Source organism: Anticarsia gemmatalis, chromosome 1 (assembly GCF_050436995.1).
Source record: "Anticarsia gemmatalis isolate Benzon Research Colony breed Stoneville strain chromosome 1, ilAntGemm2 primary, whole genome shotgun sequence".
NCBI lineage: Eukaryota > Metazoa > Arthropoda > Insecta > Lepidoptera > Erebidae > Anticarsia > Anticarsia gemmatalis.
In genome coordinates, this window is record NC_134745.1 from 4,297,963 (window position 1) to 4,310,439 (window position 12,477).

The 12,477-nt window shown below is 34.6% G+C and overlaps 1 protein-coding gene across 1 annotated transcript; it reads left to right on the forward strand.

Moving 5' to 3' along the window:
- The first annotated feature begins 7,572 nt into the window (after window positions 1-7,572).
- On the forward strand, window positions 7,573-9,641 carry LOC142972477 (natterin-4-like). The gene is made up of 3 exons (XM_076113652.1): window positions 7,573-7,670; window positions 8,340-8,542; window positions 9,234-9,641. Exons 1-3 carry the CDS (start codon window positions 7,658-7,660, stop codon window positions 9,504-9,506), a joined length of 489 nt encoding a protein of 162 aa, XP_075969767.1. The 5' UTR covers window positions 7,573-7,657; the 3' UTR covers window positions 9,507-9,641.
- The last annotated feature ends 2,836 nt before the right edge of the window (window positions 9,642-12,477 follow it).

A 12,477-nucleotide genomic window follows, 5' to 3' on the forward strand; every position in this document is an offset into this window, starting at 1 on the left:
TATCTCGCATTGTAGTGAATCGAGACTGCGAGTGGTATAGAGGGTTCCCACGAGCGAATATGTTTTTGAAGTCTGCAATCATTAATCATGCATTGAGTAGAGGCACAATGGTTCGCGTAATGGACGGTTTTGTCGCGAGCGGGTGTATAAATGCACGTAGCGAACTAGCGAGGCTTCTACTGAACAATGCGAATGAAAGCCTTTGTTTCACTAAGATAATTCGTCTTGTCACGGGAACTATAGTTGACGAAACGTTGCTCTTGACTTGATTGCTCTGCTCTAAATATGTATAATACTTACGGCCTATACAATATATTATTTAGACGAAACTTATTATTGTTGCCGGTGTTAATAACATTCTATAAAAATCATAGACATTCATATAGCAAATATGAAAAAGATTAACTTGAATAAAGCATACATAAAACTTTACAAAGGTTATTGTCATCGTTCAATTCATATGTTTGAATAACTCATTTACAATTGGCGACCCCGAAAGTTTTCGAAACATTCAATGTCAGTTCGCTAAACTCCATTAAAACTTATCAAGTGGTCACTCAGCCAAAGGATACATAATATCCAATGCCAGCTTATTTGACATCGGAACTCATGTTCAACACATAAGCTTGTTACTTATGCAAATAATGTAATACAAAGTCATTCAAAACGCAAACGAAAATCGACCTTAATAATGTTATATCAAGGTTCCTTTTTGCATGTTGAGTAAATGTGTTTATAGCTTTGTGAATTGTACAGGATGAATGATTAAAAATGGTCCGAGGCTATCCATCAAGCGACAAGTCGCCTGCGATACGCAACGCGTCTTATTTGAATAACGCTCTTTGGAATAACGATAGGGTGGAGACGAACATCACGTGAAATATTTTTGGAGCTTTATATGAAGTTGTTTAGTTCACAAAGGCTTAAGTTAAATTCTCAAACATCGGCAAAAAAGACAGAGACATTCTTAAACTCACTGCCAATAGCTAACTTCGATAAAATAATATGATAATTATTACTCTTATTTTTTATTTTATGTTTTTAGTTCTGCATACCTATTTAGTATTGAAACTTAAGTAACTTTTGAGATATACGCAAAATTATACAGATAAAATTAAGTAAACAATCGTAAATAATGGTTAATAAATCATGTTCAAGACTTTTGAAAATTATTCGAATTAATTTCGGTTCACACATAGCTACTCAAGGCATCTCTATCCTACATACAGGGTGTGTTCAATCCCGTAGATTGATCGTTCCGGTGTCGTATCGGCACCGCGCAAATTGCAGCTCATTTTAATATCCGATCCTTCGGACCACGCGCCTAACGACGGATTGAATAATTTAGTGAAGGATCGATATTTGTGAGTTTATTTTACGTTAATTGTTGTTGAACAATCGCTTTTAAGAATATCGATTATGTTTACTTTGTTACTTTAGTTGATTGGCTGTAAGAGTGAATTAAAAACTAGGACGGTTATAAAGACTTAAGAAAATATTTAAGAATCGATACTTTGCTAAACATAGTTGTATTAATCTGTGCACTTAGATATAGAAGCCGTGCAAAATATTTTTTATTCGTATAAGATAAGTTATGTGTTAGAAAGTGTACGTATGCTTTGCTGAGATTGACCCAGGAGCAGGAAGCTCTGCATCGACGAAGAGAGGTCTATAGTCAACAGTCGGTAGAGTCGGGCTGTGAATGATGATGATAGAGCATATGAAAAATATCTTACATTATTTTATAAAGGCTTACAAAAATCTAATGGACAGTGTGCTATCCAGTTTCACGTTTCTCTACTATCCTGGCATTCACATGCCCTGTAAAAAATAAGAAAATCAGGTATCTAATACTTGTGATAATAACTTTAAAAATATTCAATGTCGTTTATTTAAGCCTATAAAGTCCACACCCTCTAACACAACAACTGTATAATAAACTATTTTACATATCGATTAGCCACCGAATGATGGATGGTATCGATACCGTTAGAATCGAATTATAATCGTAATCGTAATGTTTGTTTACGCAGCTATCGCGCGGCCCAGACGATCCCTTCGGTCCCTACATAATTGATGGACCCAGTGTTTGTTGTACAAACTATTAGACATAAGTACTTTTAGTACTTAATTGCTTTTTGGTTTAGATACATTATATTTGGGTATTAAAGGGTGATTTGAAAGGAAAGGGGGGAGTTCTTTGCTGAACAGTGGGTCACTCAACCAGGTTAAAGGAAAAAAGAAGAATTAAAAGAAATATACGAAACTAGATTGTTGTTCTTCTATTAAGTTAAAACGGCAAAAAATTGGATAATTTGGCAGAATGATAGATTATATATATCCCGAGGAAGGAACATGCGCTACTAACTACATATTTTTAAACCAAAATAAAGACAATGCGGGCGTAATAATCGTGGTCATAAGCTGGTGTGAATATAGGGACCTGATAGAGATTAGAGATGACTGACTGACATGATTATTACAAAGATATTCGACGGCGAAATAAAATCTAATTAAAATGACATAACTTAAATTGTTTGGAATACTAAGCTAGGTTGCTACTGAGATGTTCTGACTTTCAGTTTTATCAATGAGTAAGCATGCCCAGTAGGTATAGTACCACATGCATAAAGAATATCCTATCACAGTAAATTTTCTTGCGATGTTTCATAACATTCTCTCAAGTGTGGTTTTTATGACTGTCAATCCGCACTCAATCATTGTGGACTATATTATTAATGTATGCTTTGAATTAATGAGTAATAAATCCCTGCATTAAGATAAGAAACAAATATTTGGTTTATATGTCTTTCCCTTTGTAATAAAACGTGAATAAGTTTTGTGAGATCAATATAAATCATGTAGGTATTTAAACACTATGGTATCACGTGCACCTTGCCATCCATTTTAATTACAAAATTAGAGCATGACAAACGCGTTCTTTAAAATTTCTACGAACCAGCACTTCGGAATTACCTCGCGTCGTTATCTATTCAATGTTACCAGAACTAAAATTAGGGTAAACATGTTCGATTTTTTGTCGCAAAAACTGTCGCGTCATGTGGGGTGCCATGACAGTTTAGTCGCACATCAAAAGATTTGTATCGAACTAGCTACGTCACGTATATAAAAAGGTAGAAAGTCATGTTGTATTGTGCACATGACACACGACACGTTTTGTACGCAATATGCACAAATAGCACATCACTAGTTTTATAAGATTTTATGGGGTCGCGTCGTAGTAATGTAATTTTGATAATCAATTTAGGGTATACGTAGGATGAAGGGTTGAATTTAATTCAACATGTCAAAAAATATTTCTCTGGGTAGGTACCTATATGACAATCGCATTGTTAACTCATCAAAGATAAAAATTAACATTTTTTTTTATCCACGTGCGGTATTCGATCCTATCTTAAAAAGTGAGAGATAAATTCTATAAATAAACCAATTATAAAGGTTAGATAAACCACCCAGAAAATTGCCAAACTTTTAACCGTAGCGTCCCCACGCATTTCTGATTATATTTTAATGCATTGCGTACGAACTTTAACCACATTTATATGAATGTCACACGAAAATGATCGTTTATTTAATTACGTCATTCCCAACGCCGTCACCCTCGGCGACTGTCATTCCCACGTACGACGCGACGCCTCCGTACAATGGCACTTTATTTTTTATTTATACATTTATTTATTTTATTTATCCCTACACTGTTATTTTATTGGGGATGCACGCAATAGTTTTTGCGACGCCCATCAGACACGCGACTCTAAATAAGCCGTAATTTTTCTAAAGACGTATTGTTAGCGGTGGTCGTGTCATATACTATTTTTCTTGAACGACTATGACAATTATTAATTATTATATTAATGCAACAAGAAACGGTTTTAGCACGGTTAATTGTGGCACGGTCAATTAGGGTTGCCAACTGTTATTTGACGGAAAAGTAAATTAAAGTGTACGCCTACATGATTTAGCGATAGTTTATCTAATAGATAGCGTTTTTTATAAATAAGTTTTAACGCAATTGGATAGATAAACTACCGCTAAATGTACCTCAGAAACTGGAGGTTAGAGTGTTGTACTTACAATACTCTATTTTAGAGTGCGGTTGGCGACCCTAGTTGCAATTACATTGTTTTCAGAAACGTACTTGATAATACTTTATGTAGTTCTATTTATTCGCAGCAACTGAATGAACACAAGCCGCACGGTCAATTTGAATAACTTATATTATGTTCTTTATCTGTACTTACCGTTTTTCAACCTCTAACTGTCCCACTGCTGGTAAAGGGTCTCCTCCCAAGCGAGGGAGGAGTTAGTCCCTGAGTTCAGCACGCTTACCAAGTGCGGGTGGGACCGTTACATATGTTCTGTCATTCATTGAAGATATTCATTTCCTGTGAATTCCACAAACCTGTTATCGTCAACAACTGTCAATCATGTAAGTGCACACAATTAAAGTTCTCCAAGAAAATTGAATTACGTTATTTACCTACTAACATGCGAGGAGTAATTTGTCCAACAAAAATAAGACACCAAATTGGTACGTAAGAGTAAACATTATAATAATTGCAGAGTACGAACACATAATCAATAAGCAGACTGGTAATTTCGTGATCCAAGATATTGATGGGTAAAACAAACAATTTAAAATACTGAACCGATCTGTCGAAACCGCTTGTAAAAAATTGTGGGTAATTTTGTATCTGAGGTTTTTTTGTGACAATTTCGTAGGCCGCGGCCGTAGCAGTAGGTATTGTATGGCGGATGGACAGGTTTTGTTTTGATTATGTAACTTGTAGGTATAATTTACTGTACTACGGAATAGTACTATATAGTATTGTATTTTAGTAAATTTTCTGCAGGGTTGCAGACTCAATGATTAATAATAACATAGTAAATTATCAATGGTAGTAGAATTTTTTGTCTTCTTATGATTATAAATATCTCATCCAGTTTCCTGTGTTTCCTACCATTTTGCAATGCATTCATATCATAAAATCTGAACGTCTGAACTTGTTTTTATAACTACAATTATTAGGTATTGTTAAAGAGGTTCTGTATGGGATATAATTAGTGATTTAATTAACACGACTCTATAAATCAATACTGTTTAAAATAAACCTGTTTGTAAAAACCCTTGTTTAAGATCTATTAATACAATCTCATAATGATGTAATTAATAGGCAATTAGTTACAACAATAACACGGATCAATGTCATCTGGAATTCCTAATGATAGGACATATCGTTTTCCTGTAATATTATTATACTTAACCTATCTATACTAATATTATAAAGCTGAAGAGTTTGTTTGTTTGTTTGTTTGAACGCGCTAATCTCAGGAACTACGGGTCCGATTTGAAAAATTCTTTCAGTGTTAGATAGCCCATTTATCGAGGAAGGTTATAGGTTATATAACATCACGCTACGACCAATAGGAACAGAGCAGCAGTAAAAAATGTTACAAAAACGGGGAAAATTTTGACCCATTTTCTCTTATGTGACGCAAACGAAGTTGCGCGGGTCAGCTAGTAATCTATAAACGTATTTAATAACGATAGTACGGGATTACCCAAGAAGTATTTTTTCCTATAAAACTGCTAATGGGATTTCAAATATCTGCTGAAATGACACTTTATTCAGCGAATTGTAATGTTAGTTAGCACGAGCGAGGATCGCAAGGAAGGACTACGACTAGACTAGTCGGACGATATCCTGACATATGCAAGACAGCATAGTTTTATGCCAGATATACCTATGTACTAGTGTAAAAATACCCGACCATTTAAAAGGATATGAAAACATCTCTGCTGAAATATTCTTCTTGCCCGGTCGTAGAAGTGTTTTGTAAATGACTATAAACTCGCATCCTATCACATAGGATATTATAAAGACGAATCTTATGTACTTTTAAAATCATCATCGTTATTTTCATTATATTACTGTGTGCAATTTCTCCTGTATGAATATATTATTCGCGCACAGAAACATATTATTTTTATCATCTATCAAGGTATCAATACACTACATTTATTATCAAAACAGGAAATTAAATAAAACTACTAATTTTACCTATTGAACTATAATAATTAATTCTATATTCTGATTTTAATAAAATAGTATTCGAATTAAATCACATAGTAACGTAAATAACTAGGAAAACTAGTTGTAGGTAGTTGTTAGGCGACAATCTGTAATTGTTATTTTAAAATATCAAGAGCTTTGTAAACTAATTTCAAAGTTTTATTTATCATCAATCATATGAAAAATACTATCGCCGAAAGATGAGCTCTAAAAGCAGAAATAGCCTCACCATCTCCCTGATAGGTTTGTTGTATTAAATGACTATGTCCAAAACAAGCTGCTTTCATGCCTTATTAACTTATCAAGTACATAATTAAAAATCAACAAGCTAACCAACCTCGGACCTCGCATAGAAGAAGCAAAACAAAAACATTTAGGTACTCCCGTGAAAAAATTACAAGCAGGTTGTTTCTTTAATAAATAACGAAGACCGCTATCATAATGCATAATAATATTTCTCCCTTGCGCCCTCCTTGGCTGTTAACTGTAGGGTAGGCAGACGAACAGATGGACGAAGGTATAACCACCGCTTTATAATAAAAAAAAAATGTTCTTAATACTCTTTTTTTATAGTTTGATTAGCAGTCCAACAACTTGGTAGAGAGTAAGCTGTGTAAGGTTCTTTGTCGGCGGGAGAATACAAAATTCAGAATTTAGAACATCAGTGCCATCTGGCTTATCTAGATGACGGTGATGTTTCATACAGCTGCTTTTTCTTAAAATACTAGGAATAATTAATTATTCATACATACATAAATTCACATAGGAGTTAGCATAGATAGAGGAACGCCACTTGGCACGACAAACTGCCCGTGCCTCATTCACATCTATACCATACAGAATAATCAATCTACTATTCCAGACAAATCGAACATGCCAATACTTTGTTTTGCGTTTTTAAATATTTATCGGAATTTAGTGCTTTTAACTGTACTACCTTATCTCTTCTACTCATAAGGGTACTCAAAGCAAATCAAACGAGCACAAAGTCGATAAATTTACTAGTAGGTGCCCCAGGATTCTCTTTATTGTCTTCCACCTTCCAGCTCCATACCAGTTTTTTTCGTTTTTATAAAAGACAACTCCCGCACTAAGAATTGCTCTTGTGTCGCGGGGACTTTTTACGAACATACAAACAACGGTCACAAAGAACAACCAGACTCGAAACAATTATTTGTGTATCGCACCCACTCGAACCCACGACCTCCCGACGCAGTGGTATCGGCGTGGCGACCTAAACCACTGCGCCACGGAAGCCGTCAAAGATTAGATAGTAAGTGACTGGCATTATACTTTTTAAACGTTATATAGATCTCGTTATAACGGTGTTTTAAATATGTTGTTTTCCCTCGTTATAACTGCATCATCATTATCCTGCAAATGCAGATAACTGCATAAAAGAGGAAAGTTGTTCAGATATAATTATGAACACAAAAGAGGATAAGCAGAAATAAACATAATCAGATAATTCAAAATATGTATATAAACATGCTGAGGTTTTATATCTGGTAGTTAATTATTAACTGTAGTGGTGATCACTGCTTTAATTAATCACTCTCATCATGTGTTCACTCGGTGAGTAACTGAAAACATATTTTAATTAATAACCTTATGTTTGGCCAAAGGAACTGAAATCCTCGAAATATCTAATGCAACTATATAATAAACGTTTCGTTCCAATTGTTACTTACTACAAAATAGTAATATTAATTTGAGCGATAACTTACATAAATAGCTTAAAAAATATTCTCATACTCGCTATATTAAAATGGTACTTACTGCATTTTCTAAATCTTTAAATAAACGTCTAGCAACTTTTCAATATAAGTATCTTTATTCAACTTTAAAGAACAAAAGATTTTTAATATGTCCTTTTAAACTATTACGTGAAAAACTAAATTGTTTCTTAAGCATAACAATCATATAATGCGAGTATGACTACGAAAAGCACAGTTAACTAGTACCTACTTAACATAACAATCAGAGCAAGCATCGTAGTAAGTTACTTAATAAACTGTACTTCGATTCTCTACCACTATAGACTACCAACAACCGGCTAGCTATCGACATTTTGACATTTAGAATGTACTGCCAAAAAAGTTTCTACGACGCCCGTCAGAGGCGCTGATCAGATTTTCATACAAAATTTCTCGATGACAAGTCGGTTGTCGGTTGTCGGTAGTCAATAGTAATAGAGAATTGAGCTACTGTACATATTATAAGAATTTTTCATTTCATCCGCAGGTGGTCCAGTCTGGGTAAAGGGGAGTAATGGCTCGATGCCTGATAACGCAGTCCCAGTGGGAGTAGACGTGGATGGCAGAGCAATGTACATCGCCCGGGCCCGCCACGACAAATACCTCGTTCCCGGCAAAATAATCCCTTCTCGGGACAAACACATGTTCCTACCTTACGATGGTAAAGAACATTCCCCAACTGAGTACGAGGCAAGTATCATTAAATGTTCTTTGTTGTCTAATGTTAAGTACATGAGAAATATATCAACTTAGCCTTTTTTCCAACTATGTTGGAGTCGTCTTCCAGTCAGCTTAATACCAGTATACCTCCACAACCCAGTTACCTGGGTTATAACGATACCCTTCGGTAAGACTGGTTGTCAGACTTTCAAGCTTGTGACTACTGTTAACGACTGTCAAAGATGTTTAAAAATGACAGCCGGGACCCGCAATTTAACGTGCCTTCCGAAACAAGGAGGAACTCGATGTCTATAAGATGGTCACCCATCCACAGAAAAATCTCGGCAAGCGTAGCTTAACCTCAGAGTTCGGTCCAGCTGTTGTTTACTAAGCTACGAACTCTTTTAACTATATCTACACTAATATAATAAAGCTGAAGAGTTTGTTTGTTTGTTTGATTGTTTGTTTGTTTGTTTGAACGCGCTAATCTCAGGAACTACTGGTCCGATTTGAAAAATTATTTCAGTGTTAGATAGCCCATTTATCGAGGAAGGCTATAGGTTATATAACATCACACTACGGTCATTAGGAGCGAAGTAGCAACGAAAAATGTTACAAAAACGGAGAAAATTTTGACTCATTCTCTTAGGTGACGCAAGCGAAGTTGCGCGGGTCAGCTAGTTAGAAATAATAACACAACAAATGTTAATAAACTCTACAGGTTCTGGTAAATCACCCCAACCACTGGGTGAAGACCAGTGGATCCAACATTCCCCCCAACGCTATTCCTGCAGGCTCCGATAGAGGGGATGAGACTATCTACATCGGCCGCGCGCGCATTGAAGGTACCCTCACTGTCGGCAAGGTGCATCCATCACACGGCGTCTGTTACCTGTCTTACGCTGGCAAGGAGCACCACTTCCCTAACTATGAAATATTAGTTAACTGTGGATTGTACGAGAATGAGGGTATTGTTCCCGGATCAGCAATGTAATTAAAAGCAATGATTCTTATAAAAATTGCTGTGCTTAACGAGCTATAATCTCCATAATACTCGCTTACTATTAAACAAGAAACTGTGCCATGTTTATTCCAAATTATTTATAACAATAAAGTTTATTTTCGACCTGCCAAATCCTAGTTTCATTTCGGGAAAGTTTCAATCTAAACATTACTGGAAAAAATATGAAAGAATTATTTGCCGTAAGAATAATTCCTGGCTCCTGGGTTTATAAAAAGCTATACAATAATGTAAGTTAAATGATATAAAACCACAGAAACATAAACAACTCGCAAAGAACCGTCTAATTGGAATGAACCAGATGCCAAGCTGCTGATAAACCTTTTCCACAGCCAGTTTCAGCCTCACAACTACAATATTACTAGAAACTCTGTAAATATTGAAGATACCTTTACTCACATAAAGGAAAGATCATACTTTTCTTTTTGAAAATAAAAATAACTTTTAAAGATATTTGGTAAAGTTGCCCACTTACCGGGAATCGAACCCACAAAAAATATTATTTTAGCTGTATACTACTTTGAAAATTTAGTTATTCAGATTAATAAAAATATAAATTAAGTATTTTTTTCTTAGAGAATTTAGCCGGTATAATTATTTTTTTAAGGAAGCACATTTTTTCTTCATTCACCTCTCTCCCTCAAACCAAACAGCGTTTCAACGCGGCGGTATATTCTTATTATGTCGTATTTCTTCATAGCCCTTCCTAAATTATGATTAAAATTTACGATAACCGCCAAATTCGCTATCTGAAAGCACAAAGTTGTTTGCCCAAGCGACTTTAGGAAGATTTTATGCAAAATGTTCTGTGTTATGAGTAGATATTGCCTTTATAAAAGGAGAATTTTGGAGGAAATTGTTAAATATGAATTTAAATGTGGTTTGATGGTTGTTGTTTATTAATTTTGGTTAATTTTGGGTGATTTGAGAGAAGTTTGGAACGTTTAAAAGATATTTATTGAAGGTACTTATTTGTAATTAGCTGAATCTTGTAGATTTCCCTGCTTTTGATGATAACAAGCTCTTTTTGGTTCGTAGAGATAATATTGTTCTAAATCTATTCAGTTACTGATTTAATTTGTTAAAGAGACCATGAGACCATTATATACTTTCCAAAGGAACTCTTATCTAGGCAGATAGCGCATCATCGTTATTTTCATCTTATCCCACGCTATGTAGGATCGACACCGCATGTATTACTTGTAAGGGGGTTAGATGAATCAAGTCACCAGTGTACCGACCGATATCTAACAGTTTAGGATATCTGTAGGCAGTGACTGCCTGCTGACTGCCTCCGTGACGCAGTGGTTTGGGTACCACGCCGCTACCATTGTGTCGGGAGGTCGTGGTTTTGATTCCCACACGGGACAATTATTTGTGCGATCCACAAATTATTGTTTCGGGTCTGGTTGTACTTTGTGTCCGTTGTTCGTATGTTTGTAAAAGTCTCCGCGACACAAGAGCAATATTTAGTGCGGGAGTTGTCTTTTCAGAGTTGTCTTTTCAAAGATGCCTTTTTAAAGAGTGACTTCTTGAATGATTAATATCGATAAACACGAGTCAAGAAGTGACTTGCACAGGTGACACAAGTCCCAGGTGCTTACATAATCTACAGATTACATTCAACACTAAACCATAACACTTTAGCCTGCATTCGCTAAAACATAACGTTCTATTAACTTATTGACCAAGTTTAAAACGTTCTTAGAAAATGTATTGCCAAGCTAATTTTAACCTTAAAACTATTGTGATAAGGTTTATCTGTTGCTTGTGTCACTGTGTTATTATGCTGTAATGCAGTGCTCAGGTGATAGTCACCCTCGGTCTGAAGTTACGGGATTTAGATAAATGGCGGTTTTCTTGACAATTTAATTATTTATGTCTTTGTTTTGTACTGCAATAAGGTAATATTTAGTTAGTATATATTTTGTCTGAGGTAGGTAATATTTAGAGTTTCTTATGAAAACGTATTTATTTAGTTAGAAAGATAAACATTTTTATGTGACTTTTATTTAACAAGTGAACCGTATCTAAGTAATAATATTGGTATTATTTCCTAAGACATGCTTTTTCGTGAGTTCTGCAACATAATAATGTGAAAAGTAAGTAACAGAAGAAATTCTGAAAAACCTTAGTGCGAATAAAATGTATCATTAAAATAAGTGCAATATGGAATACATATTGCTTGTTTCTCTTTGACATCAAGCATTTATCAACTAGGTTTTTCCTAAACTTCATTCATTTAAAAAACAGACAAAAAGTTACGCCGAAAATAACACAAATCTTGTAAAAAATGTTTAACGTCTAATCACATAATCTTACTTACTTAAATTACATAAAATAAAATTTAAAACGTAAGTGGTTGATAATTTAAATGTAAAATATAACAATATTTGGTCGGACGCCTGCGCGGCTGTCATGTCATGCATCATGACGAAACACCGAACTTGACTTTCAAAGTGGGAGCGAACTACGATGTACTGTGACCAAGAAATAAGAATCTAATAGTACAATCTTATATTATTATCATTATTCAGATTACTGTATTTTTAGGGTAATTAATAAATGATAAGTGGAAAGTTTAATTGTCTTTTTGTATTTATTTTTATTTTATCTTCGTTCTTTTTAGACGCTTAGTTGAAGTTTATATTATTTGTTTGCTCTTGTACTTGTAATTATAGCTGTAAGTTTTAAATAAATAAATTATATGTAAATAAAAAAATATAAAGGTAACCGGTCTTTTAAAGATTAAGGGTCAATTTATGCCACATTATCCATTAAATACAAAATAATAAAAGTGACCCATGTGAATCCAACTTTCCCGAAAACTTTACAACTTTAGTCCCGTAAACTTTGAAACGATATGACATATGCAGAACAAAAATTTTAATAAACATGTAAAAATCGCATATTTAGACCCTAATCGAAAAAGTTCAATTTCAAA

Bases quoted from the DNA above. Each gene is read 5' to 3' on its own strand.
- LOC142972477 (XM_076113652.1), top strand. The intron at 8,543-9,233 runs GCAAGTATCATT...TAAACTCTACAG, and splicing joins ATTCCCCAACTGAGTACGAG to GTTCTGGTAAATCACCCCAA.